Source organism: Typopeltis vanoorti, chromosome 6 (assembly GCF_054136105.1).
Source record: "Typopeltis vanoorti isolate ZY-2024b chromosome 6, IOZ_Tvanoo_1.0, whole genome shotgun sequence".
Classification (NCBI taxonomy): Eukaryota; Metazoa; Arthropoda; class Arachnida; order Uropygi; family Thelyphonidae; genus Typopeltis; species Typopeltis vanoorti.
This window is the reverse complement of record NC_143554.1, coordinates 20,751,126-20,775,129: the sequence shown is the minus strand read 5'-3', so window position 1 is coordinate 20,775,129 and position 24,004 is coordinate 20,751,126. Positions and strand designations below refer to the sequence as shown.

The window sequence follows — 24,004 nt, the reverse complement described above, 5'->3', positions numbered from 1 at the left end:
AATGTCTTGAAGGAAGTCCAAAGATTGACATGTGCTAGGTCTCTGGAATATGACAGATTTGAAAGAATATTATCTGCAGAGCCATGGGAACAATAGGAGTGAATATAACAAACATAATGGGATGACATCCTGACAGGAATAGAGATGGAAAGGTATGATGTGTTTCGTGAGGATAGAAGGGGTAAAAAGGGAGGGGGAGTGCTATTGATGATAGAGAAAGAGTTATGTCCATACAAGGTAGAGATGCAAGAGGGAAATGGGGCCAGTGGTTTTGAGGCAGTATGGTGTGAGATAGAGGTGAATAGAATCAAATACTTGGTGGGATGTTGTTATAGACCTGGTAATGTGGATGGTGGTGATAGTGAAATGTATAGTCAAATAAGCCAAGCAAATAAGAAAAGGGTGATCATTATGGGTGATTTTAATTATGGCAATATAGACTGGAATGAAGAGATAGCAACTGGAAGTAAAGAAAATGAGTTTCTCGAGTTTTTGAGGGATAACTACCTCAGACAGTATGTAACAGAGGGCACACGAGGATTAAGGGTCTTGGATTTGGTCATCTCATCGGAGGATGTAATTATCAATGAGGTGTCAAATCATCCAGCAGTTGGTGAAAGTGACCATGAGGTGATTACCTGGGTGGTTGCCAGCAGTGCAAGGACCCCTGTGAAAAAAGGGTATATGTGGAACTACAAGGGGGGTGATTATGAAGAGCTCAGGAGACAGCTTGCAGGTGTAGCATGGAATGAGGAGTTAGCTGGAAAAGAGATCAATGCAGCTTGGGGGATTTTCAAAAAATATTTAGTGGATGCAATGTCTAAATGTATACCACGGGTGAGAAGGTTAAATAAGTTAGGTGTGAGATGGATGAATAAAGAGATTAAGCATGCAATACAGAGAAAAAGGGCATTGTGGAGGCAGCATAAGAGAGAAGTGGAAGTAACCAATTTCATGAGTTCTACAAAGACCAGGCAAGGAGAGTGACTTGGTTGGTGAGAGTAGCTAAAGAGAGGTATGAAGAGCAGTTAGCTAATGAAGCTAAAAAGAATCCTAGGGAGTTCTTTCGATATGTAGCCAGCAAAAGAAAGAATGATTATGGAAGGATGACATTGATTGGAGGAAATGGTATAAAGACAGCTGTTGCAGAATGTGTGGTGGAGATACTTAATGAGCAGTTCATAAAGATCTTTCAATCTTGTGAATGTGACTTCATGGAGAGATTAAGAGCAGTTGATGATGGGGAGGAGAGACTGACTGTAAGTGAGCAAGAGGTGTTTGGGGAGTTGAGTAAACTAGATGTAAATAAGGCTGTGGGACTTGATAATATATCACCGTGTATTCTGAAGGAATGTGCCAGAGTGTTGACACCTGCCTTGACATATTTTTTTAATATGAGTCTTGCACTTGGTCAAGTCCCTAAAGAGTGGAAGGAGGGCAAGATTGTGCCACTTCATAAAGGAGGTGATCGAACTCAAGCATCAAACTATAGGCCTATCTGTGTGTCAGGTGTTGTGGTTAAGTTGTTGGAGAAGCTTGTGAGAACTAGGATCCAGAGTTGGGTTGACAACAATGGTATAATCTTTGATGGACAGCATGGATTTGCTAAAGGGAGGTCGTGTTTTAGTAATCTACTTACTTATTACAATAAAGTGACTGCTTCCTTGGACAGAGGAGAAGGATACACAGTAATATACTTGGATTTTGCAAAAGCTTTTGATAGAGTACCTCATGATAAGTTGACAGTCAAACTAGAGCAGATGGGGTTGGATATTAGATTAGTGCATTGGATTGGAGACTGGCTATCTGATAGGTATCAACAAGTTGTGTATGGGGGTGCAATATCCAGGAAAAGGAAAGTCACTAGTGGAGTGCCTCAGGGATCTGTTTTAGGGCCATTACTATTTAACTTGTATATTAATGATATTGGCGAAGATTTGGATGGAGATATTTAGTTGTTTGCAGATGATGCAAAGTTGGGACGAACCATAAAGAGTAGTGAAGATGTTGTGGCCTTGCAAGAAGACTTGAATAAATTGAGTGATTGGGCAAGCAAATGGGGATGCGAGTTCAATGTTGCAAAACGTAAGGTTTTAAAATTTGGAAAACAAAGATGGGATGCAGAATTTATGCTTGGTGAGAATATATTGTTGGAAGTAGAGGAAATAAGAGATCTGGGAGTGATAGTGGATAAGGATCTAAAATTTAGGGGACACATCGCCAAAATTGTGAAGACAACACAAAGACTTCTGGGAATGATGAAGAAGACACTGACGTGTAGAAGTAGGGAGATTCTTGTTCCATTGTATAAGGCTTTGATTAGGCCACACATGGACTATTGTGCCCAGATTTGGTCACCTGGTTTTCAGAAGGATGAAGAGATGTTGGAAAGGGTGCAAAGGCGACTGACTAAGGTAGTTTCTGACCTCTGGAATGTCGAGTATGAGGAAAGATTGAAAAGATGTAATTTGCAGAGTCTAGTGGAAAGAAGGAAGAGGGGAGATATGATAGAGACCTACAAGTTGGTGAGGGGTTGTTATAGGATCAATGGTGGAGAAGTTCTACATAGAATAGTGGGAGATCAGGGGAGAACCAGAGGTCATACCTGGAAACTGTATAAAGAGGGTGTGAGTAGGGGAGTGAGAGGCAGGTTTTTTTCGTGCAGAGTTGTGAATGATTGGAATGCCTTGCCTGAGAGTGTGGTGTCTGCAGGGAGTTTGAATGTGTTTAAGACCCGGTATGATGAGATGTGTGTGAGATAAAAGGACCTCCTAGATGAGTCTTTGACTCCATGAGGTCTTGTTTTAATAATAATAATAATAATAATAATAATAATAATATACTGAGTGGGGTTGTTACCTGATTTTTCATAACATGAAGATTGACACAGAGTGATTGAGTGGAATGCAATGCCTGACAAATAGTAGTGAGAACAGAAAAGATGAACAAAGTAAAGGAATATAAATTTCTGAGTTTACCAAATGGGTAGAGACAATTACATTAGTAGAAGTTATATAGAGAACAGAAGTAACAAGGATTTTTATATGGAGAATGGAATGTGTTGCCAGAATACCTGTGAATACTAGGAAGGCAAATAAGTTTAAGGTTCAAAATAAAGGCTATGTTGCTAAGTGAATGAGGCTTCCTATGAGTTTGTAGATTCCACATTTGTCGATTTGTTATAATAATAATCGAATAACTGCCAATTATTTCTTCCAGCCTATATGATGTATCCAATTGTTCTACTTGGTATAAATTTAAAACTGCATACAGTAATCACAAAACTAATGCAAGGGATATATATAAATACTACTATAAATGTTTCCATAAAGAATACTACTGATTATGTTATTATCTATTTATCTCAAAAGATTTCCTTGTGAATACAGATAGTATTCTTTATCTGTATTCACAATATCTGTACAGTGAATGTGTGTATGGTGATGACATGTAACCGGTTTTGAAATAGTAGTAAATGGTCATATCCATCTCAAACAATTATCTCTATCTTAACTTAGGGATATTCATCCAAGATATCAGACCCTGGGAATGCATTTGCTCCTTGTCCTTTTCTCACATATTTGTCATAGTAAAAATAACCAATTTGATTAATGAAAATCTCTTTTATTAGCAATCTAAAGTGCAAGTGCAGCTTAATCCCCTGTAACTTCCAAGCTTGTATTTGAATTCCTACTTTAATGCCAAGAATCATAAAATGATATACTGAACAGCTTAGCTGTTGGCAGTTGTCATCTTTAATTTTTACCAATACGCTCAATTCTTCTGCTAGAGCTGCTATCCTTTGGCTTCGTTCATGTGTTGCACAGTTTGGTTATCGTATGCGATCTTACAGTGGAAGCCTTCTTCAGCATCAAGGCACGATTTTGAATCTGTTGTACCCCATTTAACATTATCAGATATGAACTGGTTTCTTTTCAGGTGTGATACAGAAGAGAAAGATAATAGACTTGGTGGTGTTTACCACATACCTGGTTATGGTCATTTAATATATGCTGGATTACAAGGTAAACACCAGTGAAATTTTTTATGACTTTACTCTCATGCTAATATTATTAAGCATTAAAAATAAGTTATATTCTTAATATTTTTATTCTTATAATTATACTTATAGTCAGTGGTGAGCTATAAGGGGCTCGCCTGAGCCCTTTGTTAATATTTCTCAAATTTGCAAGCCCCTTGTTCTTCTTGTTTACTTTTTTATTTTTTCAAAAAAAAAAACAACATAATTTTTTGAAATATATTAAGCGACAAACTCATACGACCTAACAAAGTGATTTTATTAAATAAAATATTATAGTTACTGTTACCACCATTTTACAAATAAGAATTCGCTTTGGGCTTTTGGTAATCGCATATAAATAAATAGTACTATAAAATAATGCCCCTTGATTGGTATGTTGATTATCACTTGAAGTATAAAAACAAAAGAGAAATATAACATACTTCAATATTATTGTGTTTAGATAATATTTATTTATTCTTTATAGGTTGTTTGTCATAAAAACTTCTATCGCAAACAAAAGACATTTATTTTGTTTATAAAAAATGCAGACTATGTGCGATTATAATAGATTTTATTCTTATTATATTTTGACAGTTAAATAACGTTTTTCTTATGTAATATAAATTAACACAGATGATTGTGTGCAAATATTTCATGTTTAGATCATGAAATATTTGTTTAAAAATTATAGCCTTTACAGGTTGATTGTACCCTCAAACATTTTGATTGGCATTTGTACACAAGCTGTATTAATAAAAGTTTTTGTGTGAAATACTGCTTTTTTTTGCTCGACGATGCAAGGCCTTTGTTAAAATTTCCACAGCTCACCACTGTTTATAGTTAAGTAAAAATTTGAAGAGATTCATATAATAAAGCTTTCAAAGGGTATTCTTTACTATGCCTGTGGATTTATTAATCGATTTTATTCTAACATCATGAATGAATGAATGAAAACAGCATGTAACTTCCCATCTGATGGGAAGGTTTTTCCCATTGTGGGATGGTTGGGCCTACTTCTCCCATGTTAAACCACTTCATCTTGGAAAAGTGCATACATATTTTTCTGGAAGAATGTATGAGGGAGAAAGACAATCACAAACATCCATGCCTTAGGTGGGATTTGAACCCACAGCTTCTTGGCTGGAGGGCGAATACGTTAACCACTCTGCCAACTAGGCCAGCCTCTAACATCATAAGTAGTAGTAAATAAGGTGAGGCTTAAACGAAAAATGGATACAAAAAGGGCTTAGAAGTGGAAGATAAGTAGTGATATTCTCATTGGAATCTTCCACTATTAATTTAAAAAAAAGAATTAAACTTCTGTTTACTTTATATAATTTTTTGCACCTTCTTATGCTTTTCCAGATCTGCAAAAATTTAGGATCCTTGTTATATTCCCATTTCTCAACTATTTGTGTTAAAGGGAAAATCTGATCTTGACTGCTCTTATTTTGGTCTGAACATAGTTTGTTCTTCTTCTTCATGTTTCTCTTCCATAATTTTTCTTAGCCTCTTCTTAAATATGCTTGCAGAATCTTATCTAGACCACTTAACAGGAAAAGTCTTCTAATTCTCACATTCAATTTTATTTACCTTTTTATAGCTTGATCTGGAAATGAGAGCTCTACTTTAATCATCTGGATATTGACCATTCCCTCCGAATTATGCAGTATAGCCAATGAAAAACTTTCATGTTTTGTATTTGATGATTTCTGATGAATATTATCTACTCCAGCTGACTTTCCATATTTCGGATTTCTGATGACTTTTTTACCCCAAGTATTGATATGCAGACTGCTGAAAGTCTTTCTCTTGAAAATTTTGTGCCACTGTTTTATCACTGATTGTTTAGTTAACAATCTTTCAAAGTAATCATGCCAAACATCTGGAATATGTTTGATGTTTGTCACTTTTACATCACTGGTTTCTTTTATGATACTCTTTTCTTCAATTCTGAACTTTCGATTAGACAACTTCACTACAGACCTCCCCAGCTGAATTAATCAACATTTTCTTTGAAGTTTGTCACTACATCTCTAATGTTTGGTTCATGTTTTTAAATTTTAAGTTTTTTTTTTTTGGAATAAATATTTATATATTTGATCCAGAGGTGCTTAAGGGTCAAAGCTGTATAACTGAAAGGAGACCTCCACATAGCCTTTAAAGGAATGCTGAGAATCGACCAGGGCTTTTGACCTAATGTCCAATCTTCACCTTCTCGTGGTGCACCCTGTTGGGTATCTACCTGTATACTGAACAAACCAGGATGGGCTAGCAATTTGGGATTTAGCCGACCAAATTATATTCTTATTGGCTTAAAACAAAATACAAAATGATGGTACAACAGCAAAATTTCATGCCGGCTGGGGTGTCGCCCGGTTAAACAAGGCACACATTGTTTTTGCTAGGGAACCAGGGTGAACAGCGAAAATTCAGCTACTGGAACAAATCTGAAAACACACCCCAACTCAACATCACCAGAGTTAAAGATCAGTATTATCAACATAAGAATTCTGAATGGCAAAGAAATGGAGCTAGCTGAAGAATTAGATAAGTACCAGATCGGCATAATAGCGTTGACTGAAACAAAAAAGACAAAAATTGGTGAGATCTTTCTGAGCAATAAATACAAAATGCTATATTCAGGCAATGACAATCAAGGAAAAGAAAGAGTCAAAGTAGTATTATTAGTAAGCCATAGTATTCAACACTAAATACGACGCTAATCTTCTTCAATGGCAGGCAGTCTCAAGTAGAGTGACGTGGGTAAATATCAAAATGGGAAACTGGACAATTAGACTTATTTGTGATTATAGTCCCACAGAAGGTTCTATTAAGATAGAAGTAGAGGAATTTTTTGAGGCTTTAGAGAAAGCAACTGACACAATGAGAAAGGAAAAGTTGGTCCTTGTTGGGAATCTAAATAGTAAATGATTGTCAGACATACAAAAATACTTTGGAAAAATTTGGAGAAAAGAGCAAAGCTAATAATAATGGCTTGTACCTGTTGGATTTCTGCTCAGGATATGAACTGGTTATTACTAACACCATGTACCAACATAAAATTGTGCACAAATTCACGTCAAGAGGCAAGGAATAAGAAACGTCTCATTGACTATGTTATTGTCGATAGTGATGTTTTCTCTCTGGTGCAGGACACCAGAGTGTATAGAGGATTTGAAATTGGAAGTGATCACTATTTAGTCTTGAGTAGGATAAAATTGAGTTTCATATTGAAAAGAATAACATGTAATAAAGTTTTAAAGCGAATAAAAGTTGAGCAGCTCTCAGATGTGAACTGTAGACTAAAATACACAAAGATTATTGAAGAAAAAATGAAACAATTTGAGAACAGGAACAAAACTGAGGAGATTCAGTGGCAAGCTTGAAGAAAACCCTGATTGATTCAGTCAGACAAGCATGTGGTGATATTGTCTGTAAGGATAGAAAAATCAGAACTCCATGGTGGACACAGGAAGTTAAAGAGGCAGTGAAGGAAAAGAAGAAAGCATATCAAAAGTTCCTAGCAAATAAGTCAGCTTGTGCTCTTACAGAATACAGAGACAGATGTAAGAAAGCTGAATACTGTGTAAATCTAGCTAAACAAAACTCATGGGAGGACTTTGGCATGAACATAGAAAATAAATATAAAGGTGACAAAATATTCTGGTTGAAGAAGCTTAGAAATGGAGGAAAGAGTGCTGTAAAAGGAGTTAGAGATGATAAAGGAGACATGAAAATAGGAGAAAAAGATATCCTTGATGGATGGATTAATTACTTCGAAAAATTGCTAAATGAAACAAGCGCTGATAGCACAGTGGTAAAAAACACTCAGCAGTCATACAATCAGGAATACATATCCATACTTGAAGGTAGAAAAAAGCCATCAAATTCTTGAAATGTGGAAAGGCAGCAAGAGTAGATGATATTCGACCAGAAATGCTTAAGTATGGTGGTATAAAAGTCTTACGGTGGCTGCACTGCATAGTTCAGAAGGACTGAACAGAGGGACGAATTCCTGATGATTGGAGTAGAGCTCTCATAGTACCCATATATGAAAATGGAAATAAAACTGAATGTGAGAATTACAAGGTATTTTCCTACTGAGTATTCCTGGTAAGATTTATGTAAGTATACTTGAGAAACGGTTGAGAAGAATTGTGGAAGAAATGCTTGGTGAAGAACAAGCTGGATTCAGACCAAATAGAGGCTGTCAGGATCAGATCTTCACTTTACAACAAATAGTTGAGAAATCATGGGAATATAACAAAGATTCTGTATTTAAGTTTTGTCGATCTAGAAAAGGCATATGACAAGGTGTCAGGAGAGAAGCTATTCAATACACTACAGTTATACGGTGTCAATGGGGCATTATATCAAGCAATACTTAGTCTTTATTTGATTTGTAAGTCAGTAGTTAAAATTGAAGGAAGTACAGGAAGATAGTTTAATGTTAAATCTGGTGTCAGACAAGGATGTACATTATCCCCCTCTGTTATTCATTATCTATATGAATCACATTATGAAGGAAAGTGGTATTAAACATGATATCAAAATTGGAGATGTTAATGTCAGTTATAATAGATATGGTATAAAGGTCAGCAATAAAAAGACAACGACAATGAAAATAGGCAGAATCATTGAAAATGTCAACTGGGTTGTGAACGAAGAATGGAACAAGTAAAACATTTCAGCTACTTAAGCACGATTTTTAGTGAAGATGGTAAATTAAATATAGAAATAGACAACAGAATCAACAAAGCTGGTATGGTAAGAAGTCAATTGAATAAATTCATATGGAATAAGAGAGAAATTAGTCAAAACACTAAATTAGCTGTATACAAAAGAGTGTTCAAACCAGTTTTAACTTATGGATCTGAGAGCTGGGTCAGAAGTAAAACACTTGACCAAAGACTAGCGACCACAGATATGAGAGTCCTGAGAAAGATTAGAGACATGAACAGATGGCATCAATGGTAATATCATATTAAAAATGAGGATATTAGGGAAAATTTGACATTGTCGGCATCCAGGAATGTGTTAGCAGAGCTAATCTCAGGTGGTATGGTCACTTAAACAGAATGGGCGAGGAAAGATTAACAAAACACGTGTTCTCTGCCAGGAAAACGACCCAGAGGAAGACAAAGATATAGGTGAATTGATACTGTACAAAGTGCCTTAGATGACAGAAATATAAGATCTGATAATGTTGGAGTCTTGACAAGTAATAGACTGATTTGGAGGAAAATTGTAGATAGGAAGCTAGTAATGATGTAAATTTTTCATGTAGTACAATCATATCCTGAACACCCCTTGAGGGTACATGGCAGGAATTTGATGATGATGATTTATAAACATAACATTTGAACTGTGCATTCTTTCCAGTAAATGCAAAGCTTTAACAGTTAAACAGTTACCACTTTCACTCGGGTATTTTTGCAAATAATTCTTTCACTTTATTTTATTATTCTGCGTTAATCATTTTAGTTTTTTTTTTTTTTCTTTATTGAGCAAAAGCTATCTAACATTGATCTGTGGCATGTTTGGACACACAACTAAAGAAATACAGAAGTGATAAACCAAAATTGAAATTTGGCTCAAAACTTTCTTGCCCACTTTGTTTTCTTTACTGTTTAACAAATTCTGAAACTTTCTGACTACTTACCTTTAAAGCTAAATTTTCTACTATTGAGGTCATCTACCTTGGAGACTTTGTAAAAGTCACCATGCTCTTCCTTCTACACATTAATGACCTTCTCTTGCTTAGTTGATTCTGAGTAGATATATCAGGAAACGAAGACAAACAGATACTGGCCTGGTTTAGCCAAGTAGAGTACTTCTGCTCTTCAACCAACAGGATGTGGGTTTAAATCCTACTATAGGCAGGGATGTTTGTGAACTTTAAATGCAATGTAGTTTTTGCTGATAATGGTATAGTCTGTTCTTCTTGTTTGTTTGAAAACCTTTTAATTTTCAAATGATTCAATCTTCAAGATCTTTCATAACCAATATCTTAAACTTATTTTTTTGACATTCTCCAGTGTAGAAATGACAATTTGCCAAATATCACTAGTGACTGTTTTGGTACTTGTGATATTTGGAACAGTCCATCATATTTCTCATAAGGAAGAGCTCACATCACTTCTTATCTTGGATATCTTAGTATGGATTAAATTTAAAATTTCTGGATTATCTCATGAAGATCAGATTTCTGTTCTTGGCTCACTTAGATCTCTGGCCTTTTCTGGTACAAACATCAGATCCACAGTTCCTTCAGACTCCAAAAAATTGTCAACTTCAGTTCACAACTAGCCCTCACCTATAGAACTACTAGCATTATATAAATTCCAAATATAGCCAGTATTGGAGTACTGTTAACATTTTCAGGTGATGCATCAGAAATCTTTCTGAAAATGTTTGATACTATCCAGAAGAGGGCAGTCGACTTAGCAGATACTGGCCTTGTTAGCCAAGCAGAGTACTTCTGCTCTTCAACAATAGGATGTGGGTTTAAATCCTACTATAAGCAGGAATGTTTGTGAACATATTTAGGAGGGAGATGAATTTCAGTGCCCTGTGTAAAAATCACCATGACCTTGCTGTCTGCAGGCTTTAATTGCTGAAAAGTTCCATGTATGGGCTCTAGAGTAACATTTCTGGATTATCTAACCCTGGTTGGCCGAGTGGTTAGCGTATCTGCTCTTCAGCCAAAAGGCTGCGGGTTCGAATCCCACTGTAGGCATGGATGTTTGCGATTGTCTGTGAAAGTACTAGTGGTGGTAGTCAGCGGTACATGGCATTGGTGTTAGATGATGAAGGTTGGTGGAGTAGTGATATGAGGAGTTGTAGAGTAGATGCCCTCCCTCGATGAGTCTTTGGACTCCCTGAGGGGGTGATGTAATAATAATAATAACCCATAATCCACCCATGGTACTAACATATGACAGGTTTATAACCTTTCGTGGAATGACTCAACTCTCACACACATTCACTCTGATTACTTTTTCATAGACTTTCTGTTTATGCTTATGACTTTTCTATAGGCATTTCCAATGGCAATTCTACCAAATATCCACCATCATTCCTCCACATTCTTAAGTGAGTTTAAAAAAAAAAAGTAACAAATGCTAATTAACATACATTCACCATCCAGCTTCAAACTTACAGAACTATTTTCACATCCACCTCTTTCATTCCAACTTTATTTTTTGGAACAGCACTCCTCATACTGTTTTCATCAAAGACTACAACCCTTCAGCTGTTCAATTAACATGGGTTTCTTCTTAACCATGTCTCCACACACACACACTATTGTACTATGGATTTGCAAGCTTTCATGCTTAATATTGAGATATATAATAAATCCTGCTGCTCTCCATTCACTAGTTCCACCAGAAGTTGGATGAATTTAGTTATTATATTAATAATAATGGGAATGCTGATGATGCTGCTGGGAAAGACAAAAGTAAATAAAAACAGATGAAGAAATCTCACAGGAAGATTTGAACAATATGACATTATGGGTAAAGGATAATGGGTACTAGTTCAATGGTGCAAAGTATACATTATACAATAAAGAGATACTGTGTATTATACCAATAACATTGCACTGCAAGAAATTAATAATGTCAGTGATCTGAGTGATAGCAAGCAGGGAGCAGAAATTAACAGGATGTACTGGGAGAGGAAAAAAAAAAAGGCCAAATACCACAAAGTGGTATTTGGCCTTTTAAAGTGGAACATTTTTACACAGGGCATTGAAATTCATCTCCCTCCTAAATATGTTCACAAACATTTCAAAAAACTCAATAATAGATGGAATAAGGAAGTTTTTTTAAGTATTATCATTATGGAAGACCACATCCACAAGATGTTAGTCAACCTATAGTTACGCTAGTACCATGGATGGGCAATAAAGAACTTGTTCACATTTGACTTGAAAAGCTGTGGTGTGGGTTGTATCCTTTCAGAAACACATGTAGTGGAAGGCTGTTCCAAAGGGCAGAAGTGGAAGGGATAAATGAAGAAGAGGAGAAATTTGTTCTATGGTTATGAATTGAAGTGCAAGATAGTGTTATTTAGCTGCCACACACACATTTGGATGGATTTGCAAAGGGAGGAATTACTGATACTATTTCTGATAAACAGTGGCCACAGAAGTATTTTCAGAAAATGCAGGCTGCAGAGACTGAATGCCCAAGCGAAAGTGAGTGGAATGTGTTAGTGAAAGAGAGGTTGTCAATCAATCTAACTGCTCTTTTCTATATGGAATCCAATAATTTCAGGGAGATTTTAGAGACATTACCCCAGATATGAGGGCAGTATTCAATGGTTGTATAGGGTTAGGAGCTGTTGAGAGAGGAGACAGTGAACTGGCAGTACCTCTGACAAAGTTGTTTAATCTAAGTTTCAGCTCTGGCAAGGTTCCAAGGGAATAGAAAGAGGATAAGATAGTTCCATTACATAAAGGTGGCTTCAAGACAGAAGCAGCAAATTATAGACCAATTAGTATCTCTGGAGTGGTGGTTAAAGTATTGAAAATGTTGGTAAAAGTAAAATGGGTGGATAGGAATATGATACTCTATAGGGGTCAGCATGGCTTTGTAAAAGGGAGGTCTTGTCTTAGTAATTTATTCACATTTCATATAATAAGGTGATGGCAGAATTGGATAAAAGAAATTGCTACACCAGAAAACTGCTGGGCTCTGCAAAAAGGCATCTGACAGAGTACCACATGGAAAACTATTAAAAAAGTTGGAGTAAATGGGAATGGATATCAGGCTGGAGGTATGGATAGCAGAGTGGCTGATAGATATCTGAGGTTGGTGTATGGTGGAATGGAATCAAGGCAAATAAGGATGATTAATGGGGTGCTCCAGAGCTCTGTACTGGAACCACTGCTCTTTAATTCATACATAAATGATATAGCAGAAGATTTGAGGGGGATATTCAGTTGTTTGCTGGTGATGCAAAACTAGGGAGGGCAATACTTGATAAAGGTGATGTAGATATCTTACAAGATGATTTAAATAAATTGGCAGTGTGGCAAAGGACAATGGTTGTCAATTTAATGTTGTAAAATGTAAGTGAATGCACTTCAAGATGTAAAGATTATATACTTCATATCATATTGATGGAACTAATTTACAGGAAATTGATGAGGCTAGGAATCTGGGAGTGATGGTGGATAAAGATTTAAAATTCAGAGGACATATCGCAAGAGGTGGCAAAATAGCTCAAAGGATTACTTGTATGTTGAAGAACACATTGACAAGTAACGATAGGAAGGTTATTATTCCTCTTTATGGGGCTATGATTCAATCACATGTTGACTACTACTATGCAGAAATTGAGGTGGTGGATGGGATTCAGAGACGAGTGACCAACTCATGACAGATCTGTAATGTTCCCAACCAGGATAGATTGAAGGTGTGTATGTGGGTTGCAGAGTTTAGCTGACAGGCAGAAGAGAGAGGATATGATAGAAACTTATAAGCTACTAAAGGGATTCTATAAGATTGACAAAAGAAATTTTTTGATACATGGGGAGTAGGAGGAAAACAAGGGGATCACACAAGAGTGTGGTTAGTAAGGGTGTGCAGCTAGGTTCTTTACTTGGGGAATGATGAATGAATGAGTGAATGGATTGCCAGAGTTGGTTGTGAGTGACCAAACAATGAATAAGTTGTATGAGATGAGGGGGGGGGTCTGGAAAGTTCTGATAAACACCAAGAACAAAAATTATATTAAAGCAACTGACATAACCACAAGTAAGAACACATGAGGATATAAGAACATAAGTTATCTTCATAAGTCTACTACTAGTATATTCTTTTCTGCAGTTATATCAGTTGTTTTAATATCATTTTTGTCTAGGTGTTTATCAGAACTTTCCAGACCCTTCTCCCTCGTATGATAGGTATTGTATTAATCGATAGTGTGGGTCTCCCACGATGAGGCTTTTGACTCCATGGAATATCTGTATAAATAATAATAAAATGCAGCCTTATGTGCCAGTAGGCACAGAGAGACTTGATGATTGATGATGAATAATAAAATAATAAAAAGGAGGCATGCAATGTGCTGTCATTTTCAAAACCGTACTGAAATGATCTACTCAGCTGGTGTAGATCGTTAGGAATAGAAGGAAGATGGTTGGCGAAAGAATAGAGCCTTGTGAGACCCCAACATTAGTTTTTATAGATACAGAGTGATCCACAATGAATGAATGTGAGCATCCAGCCAGAAAGTTGGTTACACAAATGCATAAGTCAGGGGCAGACTGAATGATGGGAGTTTTCTTAATAGACCTTTGTTTGCCAAACTCAATCAAAATCCTTGGACATATCAAGAGCAACTACTTGAGATTTGGCAAACTTTTCCATGGTGTTTGTCCAGAGGTGAGTGACATTAGTTAGTAGATGGCCTGTTAATCGACAGACAGAATCCATACTGTCGATCATTTATTTCATGAGATTCTTCATGATAGCATAGAGGCTGGCTGTTTATAATTCTTTCTGTTATTTTAGAAAAAACTGAGGTGAGAGAAACTGGATGATAGTTTGAAGGTAAAAGATTTGTCACTCTATTTAGGAATAGGTTGTATATGGACTGGTTTCCAGACTGCAGGATACATACCAGTGGGATAAAAAAGTGCAAATAAGCAGTATAAAGTGAGAGTCATTTCTGGGGCATAGACCTTTAGAACAACTGGAGAGATGCAGGTAGGGAAAGTTTTTGGTATCCAGTTTGAGCAAAATTTTTCTCGTCTCTTTCTGGAGAAAGTCAAACGTGACATTGAGTGTTTGGAATGGCTGGGAGACATTTACTATGATCAGCTATGCAAGAATTAGAGAAGCCAGGAGATGGGCTTTTTCTGTGGGTGATAATGCAATAGTACCATCTTGGTGTAACAGTGATGGAAGTAGTGTTGGGCAGAAGTTACAGCCAATAGCTTTGGCAAGAGCCCAGAAAGCATGGCTGTCATTTGGGCAGAATGCAAGTTTCCTGCTTTTAGTTCTCTCAGAATCAGCTTTCAATATGGTGATAATTTCCTTGTGGCTATTCTGGGCTTTGTAGACTGTGTAGGAAGACAGAGTTTTGTATACAAGCCAGTTGCGGTAAGGCTCTTCTTTTATAGCCCTGGCACACCTGTGGGAGAACCAATGCTTAGGTAGTTATGGGAAGTTGCCATTCCTCTTTATAAGGCCTTGAATATATTATCTGAACTACTGATAAAGATGTACTGACCATTTAAATTTGGTCACCTGTTTCATGGGAATGAGAAAGTGTGTGAAAACTCAGTGACAGGTTAATAGGGTGGTAACAGCCCTGAATGTTCCCTGCTGAAAACAGATTATAAAGGGATTTTTAGGAAACCAGATTAAGAGGATTTTGTTGAAGAAATGCAGAATAAAATTTAAACACAAGGTAATGAACTCTTAACACTAAAAAACAAGGCATCATTCCTGGAAAACAAGCAAGAGTTTTGGGGTGAGGTGGTACAACACCAGGTCAACTCCTTGCAAAGGTGGAGCAAGCTACCAACACTCCTAACTCAGTATCTCCCATAATGCAAAACACATCTCCTTGCGGATATGTCTAGTTTTGTTATCAAGAATGTTCAATGTATTTTTTGTTGGTGAGTTGTGAATAAGTGAAAATGGTTCCAAAGGACATAAGTGTATCATCAGTAATGAAGGTAAGGGAAAAAATTACTATGTTTATGTGGGTTAGTGTTGAGTTGTTTCTGCAAAGACCTAAGCAGGTGACCAAATGATAATAATAATGTGAAAATATCATTTCACTCTTAACAGAACACTAATTTGGCAACCTTATTTCCAGCTGGCAACAATTGATAATTGTGATTATGACTGGGATCATTCATGGGAGTATCTTATTTTAAGAGAAAAAAAAATTAACAGTAAAACAAATGTTTCTTCCCCTCTCCTCTGAACTGAAGTATTACATTCACCATCCCTTCTAGGGTGCATCCCACAGTTTTCACATCTAATATAGAATATGAAAATATCCATAAAAATATGCCATAACTCATAACCTGAGATGATGCAGCTACTTACTAGGGCACATGGATTATTCTTGTAGTTAACAAAAGGCAACAACAAAACAAAAAAATCTAAGGCCAATTAAAATGATCACCATATGTGAAAGAATGGTGCAAAAAAAGAAGAAAAAAAGAATTAAAAAAAAAATGTAATTATATTTTAGCTTCAAAATACCACAAAATTTTCCATGATGATATAAAGAAAACATACCTGTATGAATTCCACATTGTTTGGAAAGTTGGTAACATCATCTTCTTTAAAAGGCATTGAAAATGCTGCAAGAGGTCCATAACACATTGAAAGAGACATAGGAAAGTCCTTATTTTTGGCCATATCTATACTTCGATATCTGCCAACATTTTGGCAAGCCATTTTAATCAATTTCCCATCTATATCCATGCCAATAATTTTTTGAGGACCAAAATTTTTACCAATGGATAATGTAACATGCCCAGCATTACAACCAATATCCAAGACATATTTATCATAAAACCATTCTTTCTTTAAGCAATGAAGCCGTTGATCATCAGTAATTTGATTGTGTTTGCCAAAATAAACATTGCAGTTACCATATCTAAATTGTGCATCCTTTGTTCTGAACCTGATATCTTCTAGGTTATGAGGTCCTCTTTTGTTTTTCTTAAAGCGTTTTCTTAGATGACATTTGTTTGTAGTGTTTAATTTATCTACATCTAACGTATCTCTAGATACACTCTTAGAATGAAACCTTCGATGAAATTTTGATGGGGAACCCTGTGGCACAACTGGAGATACTATTTTGTCAGCTACTGGTGTTGAAGTCTGCTGGGATTTAATCTCATCTATGTCTATCTTCAGTGGAGAGTCTACTCTTTTCTCCCCTCTTTCTTCTGTAGTAAATAAACCAGCAATTACAGACTCTTCTTCATCCTCAGTTTTGCTACCATCTTGCTTGTCCCTTTTTCGAATGCGAGAACGTTTGCGTTTTCTAGTTCTCAAGGATATCACACTAAATTCAATATCTTCCCCAGTGTTTAAATTTAAAGGATCATTTATGTTTGTTGGGATTAATACTTGAACTTGGGTATGGTGCTTTGGCGTGGGCACAGGAGATGATTTTGGTGTTATTTCATTTAGTCTCCTATTAATCTCTTCATCAGCTAAACTTTCCAAATTCAGAGGATCATTTATATTGCCGCCAAGAAGAAATCTTGTAGGTAACACTGTTGCATTTTCCCGCCGTCGTCTTTTAAATGGTATTTTATAGTCTTGTGAACTGCTAAACGTATGTCTTCTCTTTCCGGGATGTCCTTTATGAAAGTGACCATATGGTATGCTTTCCTGTTTCTGAAAACACCTACGTGATAAGGCTGAGGTCTTACGATTTCCATTATTTTTTGTATTTTTATTTTTACTTTCATCACATACCCTATTTTCATTACTTATGTCCAACGACAATTTCGAACGACAGTGATAAGCACTATCAGTGTCAACTCTGATTGGAGGAGTTTCGAGAGATGTGCTAGATGACATTTTTTTTAAAGCATTAAAACAGAAACACGATTATTTTTGTCGTACTGAAACATATATACGCATAGTATAAATAAATTATATCTGTCCGAAAGACGCAAGAAATTCATTTCAACAGTTTTTACTCTCACAATACAACAATTATATTTTTGGAATACTTCTTATACCGTTCAGTTTCAATTTCAATATTTATTTTATGTTTTTCAGCAAGTCACTAGCAATTTAATTCATCCATGTGTAACACACGTGTATTTGTTTACCATACGGGTACACCTGACGAGAGTATCTTATAAAAGTGATTTAGTCCCAGGTTATGCAGTGCCAACAATGGCTAACCCTGAGCTTCTAACCCTCCCGCGCTAGAAGCAATAGTTTTCAATTCCAAGTTGAATTACGAAATTAAACTAACGGCAGCCTGTGCAAGAAAATGCCGTTTCAAAGCTTATAATACGAATCAACAACCTACCTTAAGCTTGATAGCTCGAAAAATAGTCAAAGAAGCAAAAACCAACCAGAAAATCCATACAACAACGTCACACAAATCCACTCAACGAATGTTACTGGGAGTACCCTTTTATAGGGAAGCACTGCGATCTAGGAAAATGTGATTCATTCAAGTAGTCATGACAGTAAACGGATTAACTAATTTTTAACATTTTCAGGATTTTATTACTAACAATAATTAGGATTCATTTTAAAATAGATAAATACATATATACTGCATTAAATAAAGAACAATATCAAATTTATTTATAATTTATAATGCAAAAATTGGAACTATATTTAAGAAAGTGTACATTTCAAATATGAAATAATTAAAGATTTTAACATAAATATACAAAAAATAAACAAAGGTAACACTCATTACACCACCATAAATACACATTCATTATGTGTATGGTCATATAATATGATCATAAATACAATAACACAAGCATGGATAGTAGTAATACTGGAAACAGTACAATGAGTAATGACTGGTTTATCCACACCAAAAAAAAAAAACATCTTGGTTTTCACGAATAATTACATTCATAGCTACAGATGATTTTTTTGCAAACTTCAAGAAGAGAATAAGTACACAAACAGAATGAAATAGTGAGAATTCTTGAGTCAATTCTTCTTAGACGTCGAAATAAAAATCAGATTTTCTCAGAGGGAAACCCTACTTGTCTGTATCAACGACTAGGTAATGGCTGTAAAAAATAAATAAATAATAATAAAAACACCGTTTAAAAAGTTTCGATAATTGGCGGTAGAATAGAACCTATAAAAGACTGTCTTTTGAATGTCTCTAATAGAACCAGAAATTACCACAAGGATACACAAGCGACAAGCACCTTAAGAAAATTGACTGTAGAACTCACACGATTTTAGCAAATAATACATACTTTAAGTTTCAGATAATAATGCATAGCCTTGACAGACAAGTATTAACGACAAGATGGTGGCAGTTGCCTGTTGAAATCAATAGCCTTGGGCCAGCTATCTAGGGATAGAGAGTGTCTTCCCCTCCGGTGTTTAAAAGTTAAGGCTAAACACCTACTTCCTTTCAGAAATTAAGAGCTTTAGTGGATATTTATCTTTTTAGCGACAGCTGTTAAGAGGTCTGTGACACAGTGGAAATGGCATTGGCGCCAATTGTGCTAGCCCACCAAAAAAGACTGTTCTAAGTTTGATTCTAGTCGCCGACTAGAATAACTTTTTCTAAACATTTCTCTAGATGATCCCTGGCATGGGTAAGGTAAGTTTTTGATACCCGAAACGCGGGTTTTTCATTCGTAAACTCAAGATACTCCACCATGTAAGAAATATCATTTCAGACAATAATTCGTGTATAGAGGCTTAAATGCTGTGAAGACATAATGTTGGAGGTTTAATGGATTTTTTACAACACTCAGAAAGGATTAAAAAGAATTTAATACTTCCTATGTTACATTAGTTATTTTTGTAATCCCGTAGATGTCCTAGTGACTAGGACGAAATATAGGAAGTATGAAATTCTTTTTAATCCTTTCTGAGTGTTGTAAAAAATCCATTAAACATCCAACATTCAGACAATAATATTTATATATTATTGTCTGGAATGATAATGTGTTAGAGTTGGGGTTTGATGGATACAGTAGTTGTTCACGGCTCTCTCTTCCCCGTGCGTCAATTAAAATCGCTAATAGTGGTCGATCAGTTATTGTTCTTAAAAAGTTATAGTTAAATGGTCTCACCACTTCCTTTGAGAAATAAAAAGCGTTAGTGGGTTGATTTTATTTTAATAGAAAGAGAAGATATTATAAACTTGTTCTTATTTTATAGCTGAATGCATAGAAACCTAAAAGAAAGTCTCGAAGATTGACCAGAGAGGCTTGTAAGAATGCAATACTCGGCATTAGAGTTGGCTTAGCTTGCATTATTTAAAACTGACTGGTGCAGCCCAGGCGTCCATTTTCGAAATTTTCTATATTTCTAATCGTTCGGCTATGAAATAGAGAGAGATTTATAATATCCCCTATTTCTATCAATTTATGATCGCCTAAATGAAGCCCGTTGGACTACTCTTCGATATTTTATTTTTTTACGATAACTGTTGGTAGTTCCGACTCTCAGTCCAGAAATATTTATTATTATTATCACGTGACACATCCAAGGACTCATCGTGGAAGGGCACACTACTCATCTATAACTCACAGTCTCCCTTATATAATCCTTTAAGTACACGACTACAATCAACACACAGCGCCATTTACCGCATACCAACACCACTAGTGTGATAATGAGCCGAAAGGCTATTTACCACTAGCATGTGTTCACATGACCGATTTGCCTTTTACTTTAGAAATATAAGTCATAGCTAATATTTTCACTTTATGGACCCTTTTGAATTCGAAGTTCTTTATCCAGAGTCCAATTTGAAATCATGGATCAGTCTCTAAGGAGAGAATACGACATAATATTCGCTCTCCAGCCAAAAGGCTGCGGGTTCGAATCCTGCCATGGGCATGGTTGTTTGTGTTGTCTGTGAAAATACTAGTCACGGTAGATGGCGTTGGTGTAGTTGCGGTCAGTTGGTGGATTGAGTGGTTGAGACAGTGTTTTAGAACAGGTGCCCTCCCTAGATGAGTCTTTGGACTCCCTGGAGGTGTCATATAATAATAATAATAATAAATATTAATATTGCTTATAACACACTAACTATAAATTACTCCCATGAAGATTTTGAGAATTTCTTTGGAAAATATATCTACCCAACATAACAAGACAAGTAATGGCATACATTTCTTATCCATATATGTGATTTTTCGCATCCCAAAGATGTAATTTGCTAAGGCATGAAATCTAATGCATTTTTTTCCACTTTTTGCTACAGATTGCCAACATGAAAGTAAAAGCAGTGGTACTGAAGTATTTCTATCATCATCATCAAATTCCTACCATGTACCCTCAAGGGGTGTACAGGATATGATAGTACTACATGAAAAAATTACATCATTATTAATTTCCTATCTACAATTTTCCTCCAAATCAGTCTGTTACTTGTCAAGACTCCAACATTATCAGATCTTATATTTCTATCGTCTAAGGCACTTTGTACCACATCAATCCACCTATATCGTGGTCTTCCTCTGGGTCGTTTTGCTGCCAACCTGACAGAGAACACTGGTTTTGCAAATCTTTCCTTGCCCATTCTGTTCAAGTGACCATACCACCTGAGATGAGCTCTACTAATGCATTCCTGGATGCTGACAATGTCAAGTTCTTTCCTAATATCCTCGATTTTAATATGATATTGCCATTGATACCATCTCTTCACGCCTATAATCTTTCTCAGGACTCTCATATCTGCGGTCTCTAGTTTTTGGTCAAGTGTTTTACTTCTGACCCAGCTCTCAGATCCATAAGTTAAAACTGGTTTGAACACTGTCTTGTATACAGCTAATTTAGTGTTCTGACTAATTTCTCTCTTATTCCATATGAATTTATTCAATTGACTTTCCACCATACCAGCTTTGCTGATTCTGTTGTCTATTTCTATATTTAATTTACCATCTTCAGTAAAAATCGTGCCTAAGTAGCTGAAATGTTTTACTTGTTCCACAGGTTCTCCATTCACAACATAATTGACATTTTCAATGATTCTGCCTATTTTCATAGTCTTTGTCTTTTTATTGCTGACCTTCATACCATATCTATTACAACAGCTATTCAATTTAGTCAGAGAATCTTGCAGACTTGTAGCGGATTTATTCAGAAGTATAACATCATCCGCATAAAGCAAAGAGCTGACATTAACATCTCCAATTTTGATATCATGGTTAATACCACTTTCCTTCATAATATGATCCATATAGATAATGAATAACAGAGGGGATAATGTACATCCTTGTCTCACACCAGATTTAACTTTAAATGATCTTCCTGTACTTCCTTCAATTCTAACTGCTGACTTACAACTCAAATAAAGACTAAGTATTGCTTGATATAATGCCCCATTGACACCATATAACTGCAGCGTATTGAATAGCTTCTCTCTTGGCACCTGGTCATATGCCTTTTCCAGATCGACAAAACTTAAATACAGATCTTTGTTATATTCCCATGCTTTCTCGACTATTTGTCGTAAAGTGAAGATCTGATCCTGACAGCCTCTATTTGGCCTGAATCCAGCTTGTTCTTCACCAAGCTTTTCTTCCACAATTCTTCTCAACCGTTTCTCAAGTATACTTGCATAGATCTTGCCAGGAACACTCAGTAGGGAAATACCTCTATAATTCTCACATGCAGTTTTATTTCCCTTTTTATATATGGGAACTATGAGGGCTCTACTCCAGTCATCGGGAATTCGTCCCTCTGTCCAGGCTTTCTGAACTATGCAGTGCAGCCACTGTAAGACTCTTATACCACCATACTTCAGCATTTCTGGTCGAATATCATCTACTCCTGCTGCCTTTCCACATTTCAAGCCTTTGATGGCTTTTTCTACTTCTAGTATGGATATGTATTTCTGACTGCATGCCTGGTCAGTGTTTTTTACCACTGTGCTGTCATCACTGCTTGTTTCATTTAGCAGTTTTTCAAAGTAATTACTCCATACTTCTAGGATATATTTTTCTCCCGTTTTCATGTCACCTTTATCATCTCTAATTCCTTTTACAGCACTCTTTCCTCCATTCTTAAGCTTCTTCAACAACCTCCAGAATATTTTGCCCCCTTCTTGATATTTATTTTCTATATTCTTGCCAAAGTGCTCCCATGACTTTTGTTTAGCTAGTTTTACACAGTGTTTAGCATTCTTGCATTTGTCTCTATATTCTCTAAGAGCACAAGCTGACTTATTTGGCAGGAACTTTTGGTATGCTTTCTTCTTTTCCTTCACTGCCTCTTTAACTTCCTGTGTCCACCAGGGAGTTCTGATTTTTTTATCCTTACAGATAACCTCACCACATGCCTCTCTGGCAGAATCAATCAATGTTTTCTTCAGAGTTTGCCACTGAATCTCCAAGGATTGATTCCTGTTCTCAAACTCTTTCATTTTTTCTTCAATAATCTTTCTGTATTTTAGCCTACAGTTTACATCTGAGAGCTGCTCAACTTTTATTCGCTTTAAAACTTTCTTACATGTTCTTCTTTCCAATATGAAATTCAATTTTATCCTGCTCAAGACTAAATAGTGATCACTTCCAATTTCAAATCCTCTGTACACTCTGGTGTCCTGCACCAGGGAGAAAACATCACTATCAACAATAACATAGTCAATGAGACTTTTCTTATTCCTAGTCTCTTCTCTCCGTGTGAATTTGTGCACATTTTTATGTTGGAACATGGTGTTAGTAATAACCATTCCATGTCCTGAGCAGAAATCCATCAGATATTTGCCATTATTATTAGCTTTGCTCTTTTCTCCAAATTTTCACAAAAATATTTTTGTATGTCTCACAATCATTTCCTACTCTGCTATTTAGATCCCCAACAAGGACCAACTTTTCATTTTTCATTGTGTCAGTTGCTTTTTCTAAAGCATCAAAAAATTCCTCCACTTCTACCTTAGTAGAACCTTCTGTGGGACCATAGGCACAAATAAGTCTCATTGTCCAGTTCCTTATTCTCATATTTGCCCACATTACTCTACTTGAGACTGACTGCCATTCAAGAAGATTAGCCTCGTATTTTGTGTTGAATACTATGGCTACTCCTTCTTTTCCTTGATTGTCATTGCCTGAATATAACATTTTGTATTTATTGCTCAGAAAGATCTCACCAGTTTTGGTCTTTTTTGTTTCTGTCACCCCTATTATGTCGATCTGGTACTTATCTAATTTCTCAGCTAGCCCCATTTCTTTGCCATTCAGGTTTCTTACGTTGATAGTACCGATCTTTAACTCTGGTGATGATGAGTTGGGGTTTATTTTCAGAT

The 24,004-nt window shown here is 36.0% G+C and overlaps 1 protein-coding gene across 1 annotated transcript in view; it reads right to left on the bottom strand.

Annotated features, from left to right (window-relative positions):
• LOC150105324 (7SK snRNA methylphosphate capping enzyme-like) overlaps positions 1 to 18,113 on the bottom strand; it is a 65,808-nt gene extending 47,695 nt beyond the window's left edge. Inside the window, exon 1 of the mRNA XM_090394703.1 lies at positions 16,300 to 18,113. Within this exon, the coding sequence (XP_090250829.1) occupies positions 16,300 to 17,601 (1,302 nt within the window). The 5' untranslated portion in view covers positions 17,602 to 18,113. The remainder of the gene's footprint in view (positions 1 to 16,299) is intronic.
• Between the last annotated feature and the right edge of the window lie 5,891 nt (positions 18,114 to 24,004).